Source organism: Leucoraja erinacea, chromosome 12 (assembly GCF_028641065.1).
Source record: "Leucoraja erinacea ecotype New England chromosome 12, Leri_hhj_1, whole genome shotgun sequence".
NCBI classification, from domain to species: Eukaryota; Metazoa; Chordata; class Chondrichthyes; order Rajiformes; family Rajidae; genus Leucoraja; species Leucoraja erinaceus.
In genome coordinates, this window is record NC_073388.1 from 21,234,528 (window position 1) to 21,258,645 (window position 24,118).

A 24,118-nucleotide genomic window follows, 5' to 3' on the forward strand; every position below is an offset into this window, starting at 1 on the left:
GAATTCGATAATCACTTTTAATTGTTTTTTCACATAAGTGTGTGGTAAACTAGTTTTGACTGTTGCAGTACATATGAACTACCACATGGGATCACTGTTGCATGTATGAATAATGCAGAAAATGCTAAACTGGTGGCCACAGGTTACTGCAATTTCAGATTTGAAAAATTATGATAGTGTTCCAAAACCAAATATAAACTAGTTTATTACTTTTTTTTCTGGTAAAGATGCACCAAAACATTGAGAACAGGGAGTCGATATTAAATTCATTGCCACTCTTTAGAATTTAATTTTCATGTTAGATGTTTCAACACTCTGAGAAATTTATTATCAAATGTGAAAACTTAAATTAGGAGTTGCCAACAACATTATTTTTGTAAAACTGGAATAGCTTTGTTTATCTCGGCATTTTGGTGGTGCTGCCCCTTCTAATATTTAATGATCTAGAAATGAGATTTTGTATTACTATTCATTTCAGTGCTTTGCAATTAAAATGTAGTTATCATGGGGTGAAATCATCTATGAAGAGAATGGTGGAATTCATTCCACTTGCCCGGGTTGCAGCCTAAATAGCACTCATGAAACTCAACACTGTCCAGAATTAAGCAGCTAGTTTGTTTGGTATCCCATTAACTACCCTAAACATTTGTTCCGTTTACCACATGCATTGTTTGTACTTTCTACATTCACACTCCAGTTGTTTGTTTATGCCTGCAACCTCTGCCAACAAGAAGAACAAAAGCGGGCTCATGGAAACATAACCAACCTACAGGTTCTGCCGAAACTGCACTCCACCTTTATTTGGAACTATATTGCTGCTCTTTCCAGAACCAGTCCAGGGGAAAGGTCTCGACCCAAAAATCATCTGTCCATTTACCTCCACAGATGCTACCTGGCCATTGAGTTGTTGCGAAGATTGTTCACTGATGTTCTTTTGTTGTCACTGGATGTGAATCCTGGAACTTTTTACGACATTATTTTATGGGTGTGCTGACACCAGAAGTTCTACAGAGGTTCATTCATCACTACATTTTCAAGGACAATAGGGATAGGCAACAAATGCTGGCCTTGCCAGCAATGTCTCTTTCCCAGAAAATGAATATGTTTACAACATGTGACACTGATGCATTCTGTATAGTTTTACATGGATAGGAAATTTGATGAGGCAGCTCCCAGCCTGACCTGCTCCTGCGTAATCGCCAGAAACGCATCACGTGGTATTATTCTCCATGCAGTGTTCTTTTTCGAGCATGATAGAGAATATTAACATGCTTTATACCAAGACTTTGTCAGCCCGTCCTTAATAATGATGAAACAGGTACACAACTATAATGGACATCAGTTTCTGCATGAGTTTTCCATTTTTCCATGCGGTCAGGGGAACGCACATTCTACTAAAAATTCTGGACGTGCCATGCGGGTGTTTGTTGCACAGATTGGATGCCACTGCACATGTCCAGGGTTCTTCCTTGTGTTAGTGCTGTTGACACATGGGAGATCCAGCAAGAAAATCATGGAAAGCCACAAAGTGCAAGAGTAACTCAACGGGTCAGGCAGCATCTCTGGAGACCATGGATAAGTGATGTTTCGGGTTGGGACTTTTTGGTGGGGTGGGGGAGGAGGAAGCAGGAAGAGAGGAGGGTCAGGATAAAGCAGGTAATGGGTTAATACTGGTGAGGAGAGGTTTCAATTGGCGGATGGTGCACGAAGGCCAAAGATGAAAAAGCAGAAAGTGTGAGACAAAAGGATTGAAGAGTTGTGAATTGTGAAGCTAGAGGAAGGAATGTACTGTAGATGTAAGGTGCCCCACCTGGACTCTCACTTGTTTGTAAGTTTGTAAGATAAAATGTATGCACTTACACGTGGAGTCTTCATTCTTGACCATTGATGATTTTAACACAAAAGCTGAACCAAATGCACTGTACATATTTTATAATTTTAAACTGGTCTGTTTTTGGTAATATACAATTTTTATATAAATTTCTATTCCTTTCATTTTGAAATTAATTATTTTGTATACCATTTTATTTTAGGAGTTTATTATCCTTGATTTTGTTGATTTCCTGTCGGCGGCATGTTTTAAACTGAGGGAATTTTTAAAGCTTTTTGCTGTGTACTTAATTTTACACAGCTTTTAAGATCTGCCTATTTTACTCAAGAATAGAAACATTTCTGAGATGGAAGGTAAAAGTAATTGTCATTAGTCATTTAGATTTGTAAAATCAGGTAATGATGTTGGAATCCGGTAAGGATGTTGGGATCAGCCACACAAATAAACTCAGGAGACATCTAAATGTTTTGGGGAATATGGTAATTGAAAGATATTCCAAAAAGGTGGGCAGGTTTGCTTTTACCCCATTTTGTACCTGGATATTTTGGAAAGGATTATTGTTGTTGTTTTTATTATTATTATTGTAATTATTATTATTATTATTACTATTATGTTGATTTTGGTCACTTGAACTACTGAGAAATATTGTATGAATTTTTGCTGCAATTTAATTAATGTTATCGAAGGATGTCTTTCACCTGCTGATTGATTATTAATTGGAAGATATTAGTTTGAGGAAAACAAATTGCTATTAGCATATTTTTCTGATAAATAAAACAGGCTCTCTGCAGGCCAGAATATCTAAATTTGATATCATGTCTCTGCAAGGTAGACAATTTAGACAGTACTGGGAGTAGTTATTTCCTTAGCATTCTAGGCCACAGGTAAAATAAACCATTCAAAGATCATTGTCAAGCCTTTTTGCTGCAAAGCATGAATGTGACCATAATATGAGAAAAGAAAGAAGCCAGAACAGAGGTCAAACTAGAAGGTTAGTACTGCCCCAAAACATATTTTACATATCACCTGTCAGGTCCTTGAAACATACCAAATTGAAACACCGTCAGTGAAATACATGACTATATTTTTTTACTCGGCAAGATCCCACATTTCATGGGGAGACTGAATGACCATAGAAAGATTGAGAGATAAACAGAGATTAGTAGGAGAGCTCCCATATTCTGCTTTCAATTAAACATTTTGATTGTTCAGCCCAGAGAGGATAGATTGGGCCAGATTAAAACAACACAGAAAAATTCTCAACACCACGGCAGCAGCTTTATCAGCATAGATAGAGTCATAGAGTGATATGGTGTAGAAACAGGCCCTTCAGTGCAACTTGCCCACATTGGCCAACATGTCCCAGCTACACTTGTCCCACCTGGCTGCGTTTGGTCCATATCTCTCTAAACATGTACCTTGCTGTCTCCTCCCCTTCCTCAGCCCTCGGGCTGTCTCCTCCCATCCCCCAGCCCTCGGGCTCCTCCTCCTCCTATTCCCTTCCTTCTCCCCGCCACCCCCTATCAGTCTGAAGAAGGGTTTCGGCCCGAAACGTTACCTATTTAATTCGCTCCACAGATGCTGCTGCACCTGCTGAGTTTCTCCAGCATTTTTGTGTACCTATCCATGTACCTGTCTAATTGTTTCTTACATTTTGGGATAGTCCCTGCCTCAACTACCTCCTCTGGCAGCTTGTTCCATACACATAACCACTCTTTGTGTGAAAAGGTTACCCCTCAGATTCCTATTAAATATTTTCCCCTTCAACCTATGTCCTTAAACCTATGTCCTCTGGTCCTCAAATCACCTACTCTGGACAAGGAACTGTGCAACTACCTGATCTATTCCTTTCACGATTTTATACACCTCAATAAGATCACCCCTCTATCCTCCTGAGTCCCAGGCTACTCAACCTCTCCCTATAGCTCAGACCCTCTAGCCCAGGCAACATCCTTGTAAATCTTCTATGTACCCTTTCCAGCTTGACAACATATTTTCTATAGCATGGTGCCCAGAATTGAACACAATACTCTAAATGCGGCCTCACCAACGTCTTATACAACATGATCTCCCAACCTCTATACTTAATACCCTTGACTGATGAAGGCCAATGTGTCAAATGCCTTTTTGATCACCCTATCTACCTACGATTCCACCTTCAAGGAATCATGCACCTGTATTCATAGATCCCTCTGCTCTACAACACTTCCCAGAGCCCTATCATAGCCCTAGATATGCACATATCTTTGGTGGGGCATGAATTTTGAAGTCTTTTTCACTTAATTATGCGGATGAAAGAGTCATAGATGTGTACAACATAACAACAAGCCCTTGGTTAAAGGCATCTATGTCTATGACCCTGCCTACTTTTACTAATCCCACGCTTTTTTCAATCCCATATTGTCGATGTCTTGCTCATTGAAATACCAGTTCAGATGCCCCTTAAATTTTGTTACTGCTCCCATCTCCATTATCTACTCATGGTATGAAATATTTACTCCTCTGTGCCTTTAAATCTTATTTATCTCACCTTAAACCTATGCCTCCTGACTTCTGTTAACCCTTACAAATGCTGGCTTATCTATGAGGTTTATTTATACCTCTTATAAAAATTTTTCCCCTTATCATGTAACCTTCTCATTTATTTTACTTCAGGAAAACGGACCTAGCCTATCCAATCTCATAACTCAAGCTCTCCAATCCAGGCAACATCCTTATGAATCTTTTCTGCGCCCTCTCTACTCTAATCCTATCCTTACTATTGGGTGGTGGAGAGAATTGTACACAATACACTAAGACATTCCGAACTCTTACACTCGGCCTGAGCCGATGAAGACAAGCATTGCCATATGCTTTCCTCATCATCTTATCCACCTGCATTGCCACTTTCAGGAACGTTTACTTGCATTAAGAGATCTCTGTTCAACATTGGGATCCAGTACATAAACTGGTACATTGGAAAATAGCCCTTTAAACAGCCAAAACCAAAATATAATTGAGCATTTTTAAAGAAGAAATAAATTATAAATAAATATTAATATGGTTCAAATGTAAAGATGTAAGAACAACAACAATTTTTTCTACTGTTTTATTCAGATTATTTATTTCCCCAAATTCTCTCTTTTGTACAGGATGTGGTTATTTACTGTTTGGAGAATGAAGTGTGTGATATTAATCACCGGGATAACGCAGGCTATACGGCATTGCATGAAGCTTCTGCACGAGGCTGGCTTCATATTGTCACACGGCTCCTGGAGCACGGAGCGGATGTAAATTGCAGTGCCCAAGATGGGACAAGGTAAGAAGGGCATTGTATTTTAATGTTGTTGATTATGGGTATTCGTGTTGAAGATTTAAATAATGTTTAATATTGGCATCAAGCAGACACAGCTCGAACACAGCTTATTTAGGTAAAGAATAAACCTCACTTTGGAGTTCTTCAATAAATCAACCTATTGCATACTGGTTATGTCTAGTAACTGCCACCTTTGTCTTCTATTCGGGACAGTTCATCTGCTACCTGGTATCCAATCCCATAAACGGATAATGCAAGTAGTATACGTTAATGATCTGCACTAACAACTTGTCTTCAATGTACACTTACAATAGGTGATCTAAAAGAAATTAAATAAAAACAGATTTGCTATTTTACTTTAGCAGTTGCGACGATAGGTGACTTCGTTACTGACTCGCCGTGTTACTGCAGCACTTTTTGTCTTTTTTAGTAAACCAGCATCTGCTTTGCATATAATTGGTGTTGAACTTTTTGGAACCGTATTCACCCAAGCAAGGGATGACTTGTTCTTTGCAAATATAGAAAGGCTTTTGGGGTTAGATGCAGAGTCATGGTCTTTTTCTTTTTGCGTATAGCATGCACAGCCTAACGTTGTAGGTCAACTTGTTCTATTTGATCTATTTGTTTGTACACGTCTGATGAAGTATGATTCCAATCACTGGACGTTTTTCCCCTTGTTGTGCATTGACGAGTTTATGCAGAGCTCTTGATGTCACACTCAGTCAAATGCTTTGTTGAGCATTTTCACATCACATCTGAAATTCATTTCCCTGGTTCTAAATTTGGCATTGGTGAGCAGATTATTGTTAAACATTACTTGATAGCACCGTAGATGAATCCCTCCTACACTGCTGATAATTGGGAGTAGACGGATTGGGCAATAATTAGATAGATTGATTTTGTACAATTCAGCACTAATTCAAATGATGCTCATTGAATTGCATTCTTTCGGTAACACTTCACAGTCGTCTGGGTTTACCCAGATGTATTCAGGATACCTCACGTCAAAAAAAAGGACAACATTATGTGTATATAATTGTTACTACATTACTGATAGGCTTAAAATATTCTTTAGGTTTCATCATGATTTTTATAATGGTGATTTTTTTTTTTAACCAGTATTAAATAATTTAGCTATAGTAGCCAATTAAATATGGTTTAGAAACATAGAAACATAGAAAATTGAGTGCAGGAGTAGGCGATTCGGCCCTTTGAGCCATGGCTGATCATCTAAAAGCAGTACCCCGTTCCTGCTTTTTCCCAATATCCTTTGGAGCAATATCCTAGGGGTAATTAGCTCTTAGAGCTAAATCTAACTCTCGAAAAAAACATCCAGTGGATCGGCCTCCACTGCCTTCCGTGGCAGAGAATTCACAGATTCACAACTCTGGGTGAAAAAGCTTTCACTCATCTCAGTCCTAATTGGCCTACCCCTTATTCTTACATTGTAACACCTGGTTCTGGACTCCCCCAACATCGGGATTTTTTTTCCTGCATCTAGACTGTCCAATCCTTTAAGAATTTTATATGTGTCGATAAGATCCCCTCTCAATCTTCTAAATTGAATACAAGCCCAGTCGACCCATTCTTTCATAATATGTCAGTCTCGCCATCCTGGGAATTAACCTGGTGAACCTACACTGCACTCCCTCAATAACAATAATATCCTTCCTCAAATTAGGAGACCAAAATTGCACACAATACTCCAGGTGCAGTCTTACAACTCTGTACAACTGCAGTAGGACTCAAATTCTCTCGCAATGAAGGCTAACGTGACATTAGCTTTCTTCATTGCCTGCTGTACCTGCTTGCTTAATTTCAGTGACTGATGTACAAGCACACCCAAATCTCGTTGCACCTCCCCTTTTCCCAATCTGACACCATTTCAATAATAATCTCACATTTATCTACATTAAACTGCATCTGTCATGCATCGGCCCACTCACCCAACCTATCCAATTCACCCTGCAGCCTCATAGCATTCTCCTCGCAGATCACACTGCCACCCAGCCTTGTGACATCTGCAAACATCACATTTAATTCCCTCGTCTAAATCGTTAATACATTTTGTAAATAACTGGGGTCCCAGCACCGAGCTCTGCGGCACCCCATTAGTAACTGCCTGCCATTCTGAAAAGGACCCGTTAATTCCTACTCTTTGCTTCCTGTCTGCAAACCAGTTCTCTATCCATGTCAATACCCTACCCCCAATACGATGTGCTCTAATTTTGCACACTAATCTCTTGTGTGGGACCTTGTCAAACACTTTTTGAAAGTCCAGATACACCACTGGCTCTCCGTTATCCATTCTACTTGTTACATCCTCAAAACATTCCAGAAGATTAATCAAGCATGATTTCCCCTTCATAAATCCATGCTAACTTTGACTGATCCTGTCACTACTTTAAATGCGCTGCTATAACATCTTTATGAATCGACTTTATGAAGCAACTTCCCCACTACCGATGTAAGGCTACTGGTATATATTTCCCTGTTTTCTCTCTCCCTCCTTTCTAAAAAAGTGGAGTTACATTGGCTACCCTCCAGTCCCCATGAACTGATCCAAAGTCGAGAGAACATTGGAAAATGATCACCAATGCATCCATGATTTCTAGGGCCACCTCCTTGAGTACTCTGGGATGCAGACCATCAGGCCCTGGGGATTTATCTGCCTTCAGTCCCAACAGTTTACTTAACACTATTTCCTGACTAATGTGGAATCCCTTCCGTTCTACCCTCCCACTAGATCCTTGGTCCCCTTGTATTTTGGGGAGATTGTTTGTGTCTTGCTTAGTGAAGACAGGCCCAAAGTACTCATTTAACTGTTCTGCCATTTCCTTGTTTAATCTGCAATGTACTGCATTTTTCTTTGTTACTTCTTTAGGCCTATTCATGATGCTGTTGTGAATGACAACTTGGAGATCGTCCATGTTCTACTATCATATGGTGCAGATCCCACACTTGCTACCTATTCAGGTCATACACTTCTGAAGATGACTCATAGTGAGCCGATGGAACAGTTTCTTATAGGTATGTAGATGAAATACACATTTAATCCATACACTTATAATTCTTCAGTTTATTCAGAGACAAAAACACTTTTGTTTTCTATATTCAAATATAATTTGCACTCGCAAGGACAGACTAAAAGTCATTGTTACTGATTCTTATTGTTTAAATAAAATACTTTTGAAAGAAAACATGGATTGCACAAATAATCAATTCATTTGCTTCACTTGCTTCTGGCATTTCACCTAGTTTGGCAGTTCATAATATTCCTTAATACTATCTTCAATTCCTCTATCTATAGAGGCATGGACATGTTGTTGATAACAAAACATGTGGTTGCCAAAAAGAGCTTTCCTTTGCACCCTATAAACAAAACAAGCACAAATATGCCCTGTAATGTACTAGCAGTATTAACATGCATTAATAAATCCATCAAAACACATTAAAATAATATTAGCTAGCAATCTGCTTCAGGTGAATCAATTGATACTGACAGTAGTCATGGCTGGTATCTTTAGGGTCAGCATGACAGGGCACATGGGGAGAATCAAGGACCTCGGGCATGAGATAAACACAAACTCCTTCTGTGAAGAGCCTATTTCTAAGGATTGTCCTGAGACACTATGTCTACTTGATTACCAATTATTTGCAAGTTCAGGTTTTCAAAAGCTGCCTTAACAGAAGGAGGACCTCCCACTGCACTCTCATGCCTTCTCTGCTCTCTTTGTCGTAGTTGTGATGGTGGCGAAACAGGATTATTACAGGCAATAGCACCAGCTTGTTTCTTAAATTTGTAAACTTTTTGTGAACCAACATCTGCATCTCCTCCAGTCTGCAGTTCCTTATTTCTCTATTGTGCCTTAGCTTGGTGCTTGCAACAGCAAGATAAGTCACTGAAGTTCTCTCCTTATAAAGGAACGATTTCTTCATCTATTTGATGCAAGTCAGAATATGGCTTCGGGGGGCCTACTATTTGCCATTGAGTGCCCATTATGATTCTGAAGAATAACCAAGACGTTTTCATCAAGAGTGAATGTTCCCACTTCCTAAGTACAGTTGGTTATAGATCATGATTAGAATCTCCTGCTGGTCAATGCTATATTTTCTGGCAACATGAGGTATGGATCTAGGAGTACAATTGCTAACCTCTGCTCCTGTGGGTCAGTGCGCTGCCATCAAGTGACAAGAATTAAATAATATCTTAGGTAAGGGTAGAAGAGAGTTTTTCTAATAGAAGAGAGTCATATTTTCTTACTCGGGCTTCATAAATGATACAAAGATTATTTTCTTTATAATATCTTTGCTTGTGGAACACGGCAGTAAGCAAATTGACAGCTGTGTTTTAGGTAATTAATGGCAGAATTTTAAAGCCAGCTTAAGTTAAACACCTAAGGAGGCAATAAACACTACTGTACAAATAAAAGTGATTTGCATCTATTCACTTTCTGCTGATTGAATTTTAACCTCATGAGAACTTCATTCTTTTGGATCTTATCTTTTATTATAAATAGTCAATTCCTGATTGTGGTCATGTTATTAGATCAGGATTTTGTTAATTGCACTTAAATACTTTGACTTTGATGCACTGTGCTGCATAAATCAATCCATGCATTCCAACAAAATAGATATTTTTATCCATCATAGAATATTTAACTGACTTGAAGGGGCGAAGTGAGGATGATCCGGCCCTTCATTGGGAATTTTATGGCAGTTCTGCATGTGGTGAGTACTAAAATATATTTACATATTCTAGTAGAGAAAAATAAAGGTCAAATTATTTTCTTGATCACACACAGTATGCTCTTTTGTGGATTCAACACATTATAAGTCACTAGACCAAGTGGGACCCGTTGGGTCCCTGTCACAGGGGAGGTCTGGTCCCCCAACGCAACCCGTTCCCCAACACAATATTAGACCACTCACCCATTGCCGACTACGCAGGGGCTGCTCATTTTGCCTTATTTTTAAACTTTTTAAAAAATGCATTTGCACTTGGTAGCTTGCAGAACTGTATATTAAATGAACCCTTTTATTTACATACTTGCTATTTGATATATCAATATTAATGCATGGGTTCTGAATAGGAAGTTAGGCCCATATTTTACCCTTTGGTCCAACCTGTCCATGCAGACCACGATGTCCCATCTAAGTTATTCCCATTTGTCCATGTTTGGCTCAAATCCTTCTAAATGTTTCTAAAAGGCATTAGTTTAATTTAGGATCATGTTCGACATAGACATAGTGGGCCGAAGGGCCTTTTCCTATGCTATATTATTTTATGTTCTATATTCAATTGGATGAAAAAACTGTTGTATCAATTTGAAGGTGAAGTTCTGTAAGAGTAGAGGGTGGCTAATGTGCCATTAATCCCCATTTGATGTAATCTTTTCAGTCTGTAATTTTTTGTCATTAAATGAAAATCTTGCTCCTCTCCACAATAACTTTAAACTTAATTATAAATCTTTTACATTGATTTTTTTTAATTGCAATGTTTTCTGTCAAGCCATTTAAAATATTATATGCCAATCTGGCTGCTAAGTATTTTCTCTTGATATTACCTAAATCACATTCAAGCAATGTGCCATTTTAATTAATCAGATTTCCAGGATTTACTGTATTTATTGTTTTTATTTGCCCATTGAGTGAGTAGCTTTTTCAGTCTTGACATCAGTAGAACTAGCCTATGATACAACCATGTCCAACAGTAAAGGCATAAAGTATTGTACATAGCCATAGTTTTAGCTGTGGATATAGTTAACTATGGAATAGACTGCTCAATCACAATATTTATACAGTGTAATATGTAAAAAATATTGAGTGCAATTGGATGGACATAATGATTTTATTTTAACTTTTCAGAGCAGAATAAGGAGATCGTTTGTAATATTTTGTCAAATCCCCCTGGTCTTGATGAACAAGAAGATGAGGATACCAATTACTTTGTATTTGAGTTTTCTGAAAAGCCTCTTCTTGCATGTTACAATGTACAAGCTTCCCTTACTCATGGGTAAGAATTAGATTCTAAAATCTCATAATTCAGAAGATAATAACAAGAATTTGATTATGTTGGCACTGTCTGATTTATGGTCCTTTCAGTCAAGTATTGGTAGCATCTCATATTTTGCTTGGGCAGCTTGCAGCCCAGTGGTATGAATATTGATTTCTCTCACTTCAGGTAGCCCCAGCATTCCCTCTCTCACTATACCCCCCTCGCCCGAGTCACACTAGCTTCTCATTTTCACCCTACAAACAGCTTACAATGGCCTGTTTCCTTTATCATTGTTACTTTTTAACATTCTTCCATTCATTATTCTTTATCTCTCCACTTCACCATCTATATCTCTTGTTTCCTTTATCCCTAACCAGTCTGAAGAAGGGTCTCGAACCCGAAAAGTCACCCATTCCTTCTGTCCAGATATGCTGCTTGTCTCGCTGAGTTTTGTGTCTCTCTTGGTATTTCATCATTGGAATTTCGATTAAGGAGGTAGGACAAGTTAGGGCCAAAGAATCATTGTGCTGCAACTGGCTCAGCAACTGGCTCAAGGAGAAAAAGTGAATACATTTTGTGGCCATCCTCTTGCCAAAATCTAGAATACTGTTGACATTAATGTGCACAATTACTTCATTAGGATCATGGGTTAAATGCTCTGCATGAAACAGTAACATAATCAGTACACTACTTCACCACTTTATTCCTCCCAAGAGGTTGCCTAAACATACATGAAAATCTGCTCCTATCACTTATCTTATGACTTATCTTATGTTAATCAATTTACACACCTGCAGATACAAGTGCACTGAGTCAATTTTTTCTTTACTAGACAACCTACCCATTCCAGTTATTTGTTTAATAAATCTTCTTTGAGTGGCTTTCAGTTCGTTGACATAGAAATTTGATTGGAGTTGAAGTTGGAATAGGGGTAGGCCATTTTATGCAGTAAATATAACAACTATTTCTTGGGTCCCTTATTTAGATGTTGAGACTCCAGCATGAAAACATGTAATAAACAACTTGTTACATCTTGCCAACTAGAAAAAGACCCCACTTACGCCTACTGTCTCATCCCTGTTACAAACTAATTATTTAGCTACATCAATATTTATCCCAAATAACATGAGTTTTTTATTTTCTGCAATATATTTTATCAATTGTCCAAAGGAAATTTAATGCAGTACATTCACCTGTTTCCCCTTTCTCCACAACATGTTACTTATGCTTGACATTCCAATAAGTTTCCTTCACAAAACAAAACTGACTTTGTCTGATTACTTTGAAATTATCTAAGTGCCTTGCTATAACTACTTTACATTTGCCCCTCTCTGGATGTTACACTACAGGCCTGCAGTTTTCTGCTTTTTTGCCGAAAGGAGTTGTATTTGCTATTTTCCAATCAGACCTTTCCTGAATCAAAGGAATTTTATAAAGTTGAAAGTATTGCAACAAGTTTCTCACTAACCACTTCACTATCGCCTTAGAATGAAGTTTGCGAGGTCCCAGAAACTTGTCAGCTCTAATGGTTTGCTGGAATCACTTTCCTGGTGATTGATTGTAATTTTCCTGACTTAGACTTCCAATTCCTGATTTAAAGGAATCTCTGGAACGCTCATATCCCCTATCATGGTAACTGTTGGAAAATCCCTGCTAACTCCATAAAATTCACTTGTTATGGGACTAATTCTTATCTTGCTAAATCTTTTTTTTGAATTTGGAACTTTTTTTAGAAGTAAGTACAATAATGTGGTACCAAAGTACCTAATACATATTGACATGTTACATTTCATGTACAACTTCTTATTTTTAATTTAACAATAAAACAGGAATAAGGAAGAAAAGAGTAGAAAAAGAGAAATTATCATAGAGATTGGTGCGTGAGATAGTAAGGTAGCCCGAAAGAAGAGAGAAGTAAACAAAAAGGTACAGAAGAATGGAGAGAAGAAAGAGAGAGAAAAGAAGAAATAGAGAAAGAGAGAGAAAGAAAAGAAGTATAAAAAAAAAGGAGATTGAGGGAAATATACCTATTTAATGTTCTGGTTCTGAAACATTTGATTTCTACGGTTGTGCTGCACCAAATGCTTGTAAAAAGTCGATAAAAGGAGACCAAATCACTAAGAATTGGTCTGCTTTACCTGCTAGGAGGAGTCGCATTTCTTCAAGATGTGATGTTTCCGACATATTTGAAATCCACATTTTAAACGTTGGTGTGGATTCCCATCTTCCATTGATCCGAAGATAATCATTTCTGTATTAGGGTCAAGTTGTATGTTAAATAGTTTTGTAAAAATTTCAAAATTTTCATTCCAAGAATTTGAAACTCTTACTATCATAATACTTCTGGCTAGATTTATTGTACTCCAATGTTTCTTTCCCTATTAATCTTTTAGTTATTCTTTGCTGGTTTTTTATACGATAATTAGTTTTCAAACCTGTTACCTATCTTTACACAGTCAAAGCTTTGGCTTTAAGTTCCACATGATCTTTTAACATTTTAGTTAGCTCTGGGTGGCAGGACTCCATGAAACATCTCTTTCTCACTGGAACATATTCTGTGTTTTCTGCAAGATCCTCTTAAATTAATCTGTGATCATCATGAAATTAACCGTTACTGATCTCGTCTCAAGCTATATCAGGAAATTGGATATCCCCTGTCCATGGCTTCCCATCCATTACTTTAATCTGTTGTGTTACTATACGAAATGCAAAATGACTCTAAGATCTTTTTTTTATTTGAAAGACCAGCCAGCAATTGTTGAATCATTTTATGTATAATATTATGATAATTCTGGAGACATGGGATAAGAAGTTTCATGTTATATCATATGGTTATCCTGTATTGTGGCAGAATTATATTTACCATTGTTTCTTTGTTTGTGCAGCCCTTGTAATTGGTTGGTGTTATCTGAAGTTCTACGAAGATTGAAAATGTCAGTCAGGATTTTTCAGTCCCGCTACCCTCAGTTTGAAATTGTTACCATTACTGAAGTGGAATTTTACAAGCAGGTGACCACAAGCCAGGTACATTCTCAACTTGGGAATCTCCAGTTCTGCTCCATGGACGGCAGGATGTCTCTGGAATTGGTACGGTGCGTGCCAGAGTTATTGGACCTTATTGGTTCTACGGTGGAATTATTAACTGAAGACTGTGAAAAAGTCATTAAATTCACAAGGTGAACCAAAATCATGACTGATTGACAAACTTATCATTACCCATTTATTTGAGATGGGAATTGAATGGGTACTAACAGGTGTGTGCAGTAAGCAAGCTACTACTTCTGTTATCTCAAATCAGGCATCGACTAGCCATGCTGACAAATAGTAGAAATAACAGTCTTGACCTTAAAGTGCAACAGTACAAGGTTTGCTGGGATGTTTAAAAAATGTTAGACCATTTTAACTAGGTTCATTAAAACGATTTTCTATCTAATTATGTTTAAGTGCACCTCAGTTTGTGATCCATTAACCATGAACAATGATCAGTAATGCCAGTGGTACAGTTGATTCTTGTAAAATAAACATTATTTATTCCTGTTCCTACATTTTGCTTATCACTTACCCTGTATCCTCTTTTAAAAGATATAAAAAACTGCTTCATTTTCTGCCCATTTCAACGATAATTGTGTATCACACATCAGTTTTCACCTAGAGGTCAGGAGATAGCCTTTTCATATTTGCAAAACTGTTTTTTGAGACAGTTGCTGGGAGGTGGGAAGAATACCTGATGAATTAGAGTACATCTCATTTCTCTTCTTGCTCTTCCTGCCTCTCAGGTAGAGGCCTTGACTCAAACTGAGAGCCTTGCACATCAGTGAAGCTAAAATAAGGCATTCAGCACAGTATAGTTAAACGTGTGTCCAATGTTTTACTGTGATACACCATTTTGCATTGAAGAAATACAATTAGATGTATTTTTAAATGCACTTGTATCTAATCTGCTGCACATAGGTAGAGCAAAATTGATGTTTTTAAATATGAGGGGTTTTTTTAGATCAAGAAACAGGAATTCACTGTATCATAATTTAGCCAAATTATCAGTGCCTGAAAGGCATATTTTCAACATTCAAAATTAAAATTGTTCATTTCTTAGCAACTGAGCATAAAATTGCTCTTAAATATAACATTTAACAATGACAGAGGGTATCTTAATGGAATCAGTAGTTTTCTTGTCAGACTATATCTATAAATTTGATATTTGTACCCTGTAAGTAGGGATTATGACTTTTTGCCACAGTTATGTTTTTTGTGGGTGTTTATATTTTCTTGAGCAGATTTTTATTTTCCAGCTTAAAGCAATTTAAAATCAAAGTTAGACTAATCAAAACTGAAATTAAATGCTAGCATGTATGTTGTTTATTGAGGTAAAATTTGAAAAACCCACTGGAAATTTTGTTAGTTACTGATAATTTTCAACCTGAGTTAGAAACGATACAACTCTGAGATGATGCACTTTATGTTGACTGCTTGTTGAGTTGCACCAATCATTTGGCTTTCTATACGCCTGCAATTACAAATTAAAGTCAAGTGTTTGTTTAAAAGAAAGAAAGTTTAAAAGAGACATGCAGCTTGACTCCTTTGAAGTACAAGGCTGATTCAAAGCTCCTTTGGCAGTTCATGCGATTAAGGTAATCAACATTCCATTTTTGCCATTTAAACCAAAATGCTGAGCTAGTAGGTAATGACTTTTTATTTTAGAATAAGACCTGACAACCAAATCACATTTTAATTTGGTTAGATTTTATCGTAAACTAGAAAGAAATAATCTAGGTTTAAGAGTCATGTGTTTTCATGTTAGTATGATAAATTGGATGTGCATTGTTGCAAAACTCAGGAATCGGACAGGTGATCCAATTCGTAAGCCTCTGAGGTAATCTCACTCTGCTTAGATTTCACATCAGATATAGTATAATTATAATTCTAAGTAAAACCAGTTTCCATGCTATTGATTCAGTGGCACTCATTAATACGACATGCAAAAGCCAAGTATGCAGTGTTAATCTGCTGATTTTACTGTTGGTAGCAGATCTAAAAGTATGGGCCCTGCATTGTCAGCACACAACTCCTTATGGACATTTTATTGCTTTATTTGAAGTTCTGTGTGAATGTAGATGCATGAAGCTTCACCTTCCTTCAGCCATTCAACAGGTGTAAGATCAATCAATTTAACTGGTTGGCTGCTTTTAGCACTCTTTGAAACCTGCAGCATAGATGAGATATACCTGGGTAGAACTGATTTGGTTTTCTGTAATCTTTCATATATTCAAATATCAGTTGATCACAGCATTGCATTCATTATACCTGCAGATGATGACGTGAGCATTTATGTCTCATTATATGCAGTAGTCCATGACCAATGCATTGGAATAGTTCATCTGTAATTGTTATGAACTTGCCTGAAAGTCTGCCTTGTGGCATTTTTTTCATTTTTACTCCATCTACTTTATGAGTAAAACATCAGCATTGGACAGCCTTTATCAAAGTCATGAACTGCCAAGCCATGAATAGAGAGCAATTCAACCTACAGTTCTTCCCTCGTGATATCCAGTGACATCCCTTGCAACGCAGAACATACACCCATCTAATCATCAGCATGTCACAAATACCAAGAATTTTAAATTAGGTTTTCCATTGTTCCTCCTTCCTCACCTCCACCTTCTCCGCCTCCATTTCGGAAACACCTAGAGAAGTGCAGGATCTACCAGATCTAATCCTCTCAGTAAATTTTGTCTACTATAAATCGGAATACCTTTTCAACCGGGGTGGGCGGGTTGGAGATTATTTGATCTGCATACTCAAGTTCTGTCACTTATTCATTCCTACTTCCAAAACTGTTAAGAAGCTTCCCTATATCCTGCCGAAACCAAATCTATGTACCATCTTCCCATTACATGTTTCATTCAGCACCTCTTTGACTATCCTCTTGCCATAAACTCCTCCCCAATAAAACAGCATTATTTAATATTTAACTTTTAACTCCAATGCTGGAGCATGTGTGCTGTAGCCTCGCCCTGCCGAAAACATAACAACTTCAATGTTCGCTGATGTTGTCAAAGTTTTCCTTGTACCCATGAGTGGAGCATATTAAAGAGAATCCTTCCCTAAAAGAAGAGCATTCAGGCCTCTTTCATACTCCTAACTCATTTGTACTCATTTGGCTCCCTACCCCTTCTCTGTCACCTTCAGCTTTAAATTATCTTGTCTTTTCACCATCCTTCACCCTGTCTTCCCCTTCCCCCTCCTTGTGCTTCCATGCAAATTTCCCTTTCCTTCTCTTTGACTTCTCTGTCCCTGGGCTTCCCTCATCTAATTATCACCCTGCCTTCCAAACCTTTTTGATGTTGGTCTTAACTTCTTGTATGTGCCATTTTCTAATTAATTTTGCTACTGTATACCATGTTAAAATAGTTGTGGAGATAGTGAATATGTTCCCAAATGCTGAGCGGCTGCAACATGCCTATGCTACCATGCTCAATACGGTCCTTTGATGTTTGTATGATTTGAGTCCTCATCTAAAGTTGTGAGAGTCCATCTGTGCTGTCAGTGAGCTTCCTTAGCCTCAAACCTATGTGATTATAGGATTGAATGGTTATTTTCTCCCCCTTGCTTTGGAGATACGATTTACCTACACAACCCCAATACTAGTCTTGAATTAAAGATGAATTTACTATAAATATGTGGTTACAAAGCCTACTTGTGGAGGAACCAAGGGCGGTGATTCCAATAAAAATATATAGGGACAAGAATAGGGAAAGAAGGGATTATGCATTTGTTTTGAATTGCCTCCCTCTAAACCAAGCGATCCATGTTAGAAAAGTAAAACAAATCTTTAATTCTCAGTTTCTTTTAAATCAGATAATAATATGTCCAAAGAATGGCAAGCTGTTAGGTTTGTTTTATTCTTACTATTCTTGCTGTTTAATGTTGAGGTGGTTGAAGGCAGATTGCAGGTTACTATTACACAATTGAAATATATAAAATGGGTACAGAAACTTAAAAGTTAATTACAATATTCTTAATCTTACACTGTTTCTTGTTCATTTGTCTTGGTGTACAGCATTTGTAAATAAATGTGCAGCCCATTTTAGTACGCCCCAATTTGATAGCTTGCTACCAATGGTAAAAACAGTATGAACATATGATAGACTAGATGGCTTAGAAGCTCGAAATCCTTTTTCAACTGCAAGGTGAATCTACTTCATCATAACTGCATTGGTATTGACTTTGAAATGAGAGATTAAATTGAGGCTGCAACTAACATATGAGATATGGGTATAAGATATTGCTGCCGCAATTTAATAAGAATAGAAAAGTTTTGAGAATATCTAGCCTGTTATTTATCCCTCATCCCTTCATTAAATGAGATTAACTAATCATTTATACCAGATGCTGTGTGCCGTACTTCGCGGTGTCTTTAAAACAAAAGATACAAATCGTTCAGAACATTATATAAACAACTGTATATTTGTAAAATTCCTTTGATATTCAGCTTCATTTGCATGAGAAACAATGGTCAAAAATCGTGTTGCCAGCTAGAAACAAATCCTTACCAGATTAAAATTTAAACAAAATGTTTATATCAGGAAATGTTAGGTTAATCAGTAAACCAACTTTTATGCAATACTATCATTGAGTAATAAACACAGATATCTTTACAAAGTATAATATTGAGTTAGATAATTTTCTGTATTCCTTGCACCTGTTCTCCCATCCCCATTCTGTAGGACTCAATTCTGTCATCTGTAAATGATGAAAAATATCAAAATGCACCTTGTTTTATTATTCCACCAAATCATAACTTGTATGTGGTGAAAGTGATATTTCTAGACTATTAGATATAACAGTTAAATTTTAAATTTGTACATCAAGGATAATTATTTGGAGTTTGTGTCAAAATTAGTAAGTTTATTTATATTAAGACTACAACATCTGTCAACTCAATATAGCAGCCAAGATGGTGCCTTTATTAAATATTACAAACTGTTCATAAACATAATTGTTGGCAAGTAAAACATGTTGAAAAGGCATAGTCTGCTGATCAGCATGTCAAAGAAATATATTTGGATAATGCTCGTGAAGGAAGACATCTTAACTTTAACTTTAATAGATTATTTTGTCTCTCTGCTTTTGGTCACATTACTGCACAGCTCAAACTTTTTTCTGTGCTTATTCAGCATTACCAATTCATTTTCTTTCTAGTAAACGTGATCATTTTGCATTAAGGGAATTACTTCCTACCATTTCCAATAAATCGTCAAAAATCTGCATGATAACTCCGTTTTATAGTAATTTGACCAAGTATTTGTTGCCATCTGGGTGCTCAAGGTCTGCTGTAATCTCAATTTATATCCCAGCATTCCTTAAAGTAAATGGCACTTCCATTCAGTAAAACAAATAACCATGTTGTAATCAAATTCTGCTAGTTAACTGGGCATATTTTTAATTGCTAAATCTCCAGTGTGACAGCTGAATTTTGGTGCTGCAACCCTGCGATAAATCTGTGGTAGAGTGTAGATTGAAGTATGTATCTGTTTAAAACTACTGCAGTTATCTAAAGTAAACTTATAACAATAAATAAAATGCCAGAATACTCAGTAGGTCAGACAGCATGTGGAGAGAGAAACAGGTTAATGCTTCAGATTATTTGCCGGTCATTAGAACAATGAAGATTATTCTTTTTTTAAATAGCTAGGAATGTTATTTTCTTTGTTCTCTCTACCTTCCTCTACTCCGCAAAGCGTGTTTACCTTCCAGCATTTTCCAGCCCTGAAGAAAGGTCGACTTGAAATGTTAATTCTGTTTCTCTTGCTACTGATGCTTGCTGATTGTTGAATTTTTCCAGTATATTTTGTTTTCAATTTCAGATGTCCAGCATCAGAAGTTTTTTGCTTTACTTAAACTTCTAAAACCAGATGAGGCTTCACCTTCATGTAAAAATCCTTCTTAGAAGTTTATAAGACTGTTCTGTGTATATTTTGTACAGTGTTTGATATTGCTAAAAGGAGTTGGAACCCTGTTGGTTAACTCTTAGTTTATATAAAGAAGTCTGCATTGTCTTGCTGGAAAACTAAAGCAGTCATTGATGAATTTTTTGAATTCTTCATGTTTATACGTTTGTTGTTTATATACGCCAGAGTTTTTTTGTTTAAAAAAGTAAATTATTTAGTTGACAGCATATTTTGTTTTAAAGATTTAACAAATGTATTGTGTTGGTAATATAAGCAAAGAGGAACTTAGATGAAAGTCTGTAGACTGGACTTATTCAGATTTATTTCTAAGAAGCACATATAGAATAGACTTTGCTGTTTTGTTTACAAGAACTAAGGTGGATTCTGGAATGAATCACAAATCACATTTATACAGTTATCTGAAATCAACAATTAAACTTATTTGGATTATACCTTTTGATTCAGAATTGCATTTACTGCAAGTATAATAACTTCTTCACTCTTCTGTTCGAGGAGAGATATGTTTATGATTGCATGTTCTCTCGGTTCCTCATTATCAATAAGATTTTTGAAAAGTTAAATTGAACCTACATGAATCATAGATAATTAAGTATATAGTACATGCAATAGTGCTTAAGCAGGCAGTTATAATTATAAGGGTGCTGATGACTGAGGACGCTCAACATGTTACAGTTCGGAGTTCAGTATTCAGGTTGTTCAAACTGTTGAATCCAAATTCTTATTGCAGTGATCTGCTTTTTACATCTTTCTCATTTTCCTACTATGTGATTCTCAACATTTCACTTCATTACTCAGTTATCTTTAAAAAACAAATCCCCGTAAGGAGGAATTAGTAAGAAATCTAGACAATAGCGATGTTTCAGTTAACAGGTTCAGGTTAATTTCAACCGAAATTGCCTGGTTTAATTTAGTACAGCATGAAATCAGGACTATAAAGCAGGTGTCCAACTAGAACTATGGCTTCCGTGTTGGGCAGCCAAGATTACAATTATTTGTGCTGTGTCCCTCACTTGCAGCCTCCTTTGCATTTTGAGCAAATTGGATGAGTAAATCTCTTTGTTGTTGTTATCACATTTATTTTCCTGTTATTTTTAATTGTTGAACTATGTAAATCTGTTTTTGCCTTTGATTCTGTATCTCTTTAGCACCAACCTGGTCCTCCCATCCTACATAAATTTTAATTAAAACAAAAAGTGATGCTTTTACGTTTTAACAGACGTTTTTTTCTTCTCCGGCACTAACTGACATCCTTGTAACTGTATATCTATCAGTGATTACAATTATCTGAAGCTTAGTGATCAACACACTTGGGCATATCTTCAATTAACAAGCATTAAGGCATGCTGAGACATGGTTTGTTGTGCTAGTTGTGTGTTACAGTTGCTGCAGACCACCACCCGCATCCCCATTCCCTTCCTCCCACCCTTACATTTCTTTGTCCAAGGGCAGAATAAAAAAGCTGTTGCATGTTTCTTCATGAAAAATATGCTCCCCAGAACCAAAAGCTGGCGACTGGAAGCTACGGATTTGAATTAATGTTTGCGTTACCAAAAAAGGTGAGTAATTGGTTAGTGCAGTGTGGTTAGGGGAGCACAGGATGGTGTCTCCATCCGAACTTTGGATCGATGGATCTTGGTTACAGACCAATCAGATTTTCGAGGGATGGATAGGCTTCAATATGCTGTAGGGTTTAAATCATCAAGAGGATCAGAGATCCTGGCACAGACCTTGGAGATATGGTTAAAGAAAGATCTTCTATGATTGAATTAATAGCCCATCATTTGTTAATAAGATGTGCCAATTTGTCAATCTGATTTTACCATGTATCATTGTTCTTAATTACCGATTATCATAATTTGAACTTTACAACACAGAAATATTTTTGCCTTTATAGATTGATCACCTGTTTTTTGTGGAGATGTATCTGGAGGTTTTATGCATCCATCCCATGAAAATATGATGCAAGCAGAGGTTTCAGATTTGCTCTCAAATTGTGAGCGTTTGTGCTGGTTCTTTGTTGCGGTACTGGAGGTGCTAATGAAGGAGATATACAGAAGAAGAAAAATGTCATGTACCTGCAGTTGATTAGCCTATCTTGCCCTTCTTTCTTTCTCCTGAAACAACCTGCTCTCCTATCAACCTTGCAGATGAAAAATACACCTAGCATTCCCTTTCTCCTGGCAACCAACATGTTTTCAGCAGAATGGTCCAGCCAGTGCATTTTTTAGATTAAATCCTTGGAGGATTTCGGAAAATTTAGTAATTATCCAAAATTGTAAAGATAGAGCAGGCCTGTAAAGTGGAGAGGCTTCCTTCACATGCTGAGAATCAGGTATTATCAGAGGCAAGTTGGTGTTATTGAAAACAACCTTATCTGGGCTGTTGCTGAAGCATATGAAGTTACAACCATCCACAAGCTAGCTGTTTGTTTCTATCAGTTGCCAATCATCCTTCCGAACTCAGTCCTCTCGCTTCATCACTATTTGTTGGAGGCAGACCACCCATATGCTTCATCACAACTACTTCATCCCATTTTTCTCTGCACACAGGTCCTCAATCTGTGTTAATCGCACTGTCCATGTTGCACTCCCACTGTTGACCACACAGGATTGCTTCACTGTGTTTGAATTGACTCTAAAATTTCTACTTAAGGGCTTGATATAGACGGTGGCGCAGCAGTATAGTTGCTGTCTTACAGCGCTTGCAGCACCGGAGACCAGGTTCGATCCCGACTACGGGTGCCGTCTCTATGTTCTCCCCGTGACCGCGTGGGTTTTCTCTGATCTTCGGTTTCCTCCCACACTCCGAAGACGTACAGGTTTGTAGGTTAATTGGCTTAGTGAGAATGTAAGAATGTCCCTAGTGTGTGTAGGATAGTGTTAATGTGCAGAGATCGCTGGTTGGTGCAGACTCGGTGGTTTCCACGCTATATCTCTAAAACAAAACACTAAAGTCATAGAGTCTTACAACATGGAAACAGGCCCGTCAGCCCTACTTGCCTATACCAGCCAACATGTCCTGTTTACACTAGTCCCACCTAACTGCATTTGGCCCATATCCCTCTATACCTGTCCTATCCATGAAATCTATGTCTGAGAAAATTGAAACTTAATTGAATGGATTTGTTTTCTTTCTATTATAATGTAAAAATTGGCAATGTAACAGTAGACTACATTTCCTAACATGCACTAATCTGATTGTTGTTAAGGATCTTGGAGTAACTCAGCGGGTCAGGTAGCATCTATGGAGAAAATGGATAAGTGACGTTTCAGGTCAGGGGCAACATGTAAGCTAAACACAGACAGCATTGGAGGTGAAATAAAAAACAGAGATGTTGCCTGAACCCTGAGTTACTCTTAAGATTTTTTAACTGCAATCAGATTAGTGCATGCTAGGAAATATAGACTGTTTTTTGAAGGAACTGCCGATGCTGGTTTAAACCGAAGATAGACACAAAAAGCTGGAGTAACTCAGCAGGACAGGCAGCATCTCTGGAGAGAAGGAATGGGTGACATTTCAGGTCGAGACCCTTCTTCAGATTCCGAAGAAAGGTCTCAACCCGAAACGTCACCTATTCCTTTTCCCCAGAGATGCTGCCTGTCCTGCTGAGTTACTCCAGGAAATATAGTCTGCTGTTTTATTGCAAATTCTTACATTGCTGTACTCTGTGACTGTGCTACCCACTGGTCTACATGTAATGTTCCACTATGCTGGAGTGGGAGCAGATTTTGAATTAGATGCGAGGTAAATAAAATGGGTTTACTAAAAATGTGTGTTTGCTGATCGGTGCGGATTAATTGGACTGAGTAACCTGTTTCTCTGCTATATGCCTATATTTTTTAAGGTGACTTGATTGTAACATGTTTGTGACTCTCCCTGATGGTGGAACTAGTAGAGCTGCTGCCTCACAGTGCCAGATACCCACCAGATGCAGCAACAGCACACTTGGAAAGCATTTACAAGTTGGACAAAGTCCTACTTAAATCAACTGAAGTTTTCTAGAAGATGTAGCTGGTAGAGTAAGT

At 37.4% G+C, this 24,118-nt stretch overlaps 1 protein-coding gene across 7 annotated transcripts in view; it reads left to right on the forward strand.

Annotated features, from left to right (window-relative positions):
* The window catches only part of LOC129702145 (BCL-6 corepressor-like protein 1), a 177,319-nt gene extending 155,071 nt beyond the window's left edge, over positions 1-22,248 (forward strand). For all 7 annotated transcript variants that reach the window (XM_055643751.1, XM_055643752.1, XM_055643753.1 and 4 more), the window contains 5 exons: positions 4,963-5,129; positions 8,011-8,156; positions 9,780-9,857; positions 10,995-11,142; positions 14,010-22,248. In XM_055643751.1, coding sequence (XP_055499726.1) covers positions 4,963-5,129; positions 8,011-8,156; positions 9,780-9,857; positions 10,995-11,142; positions 14,010-14,304 — 834 coding nt within the window. In that variant the 3' untranslated portion in view covers positions 14,305-22,248. The remainder of the gene's footprint in view (positions 1-4,962; positions 5,130-8,010; positions 8,157-9,779; positions 9,858-10,994; positions 11,143-14,009) is intronic.
* Positions 22,249-24,118: the final 1,870 nt, after the last annotated feature.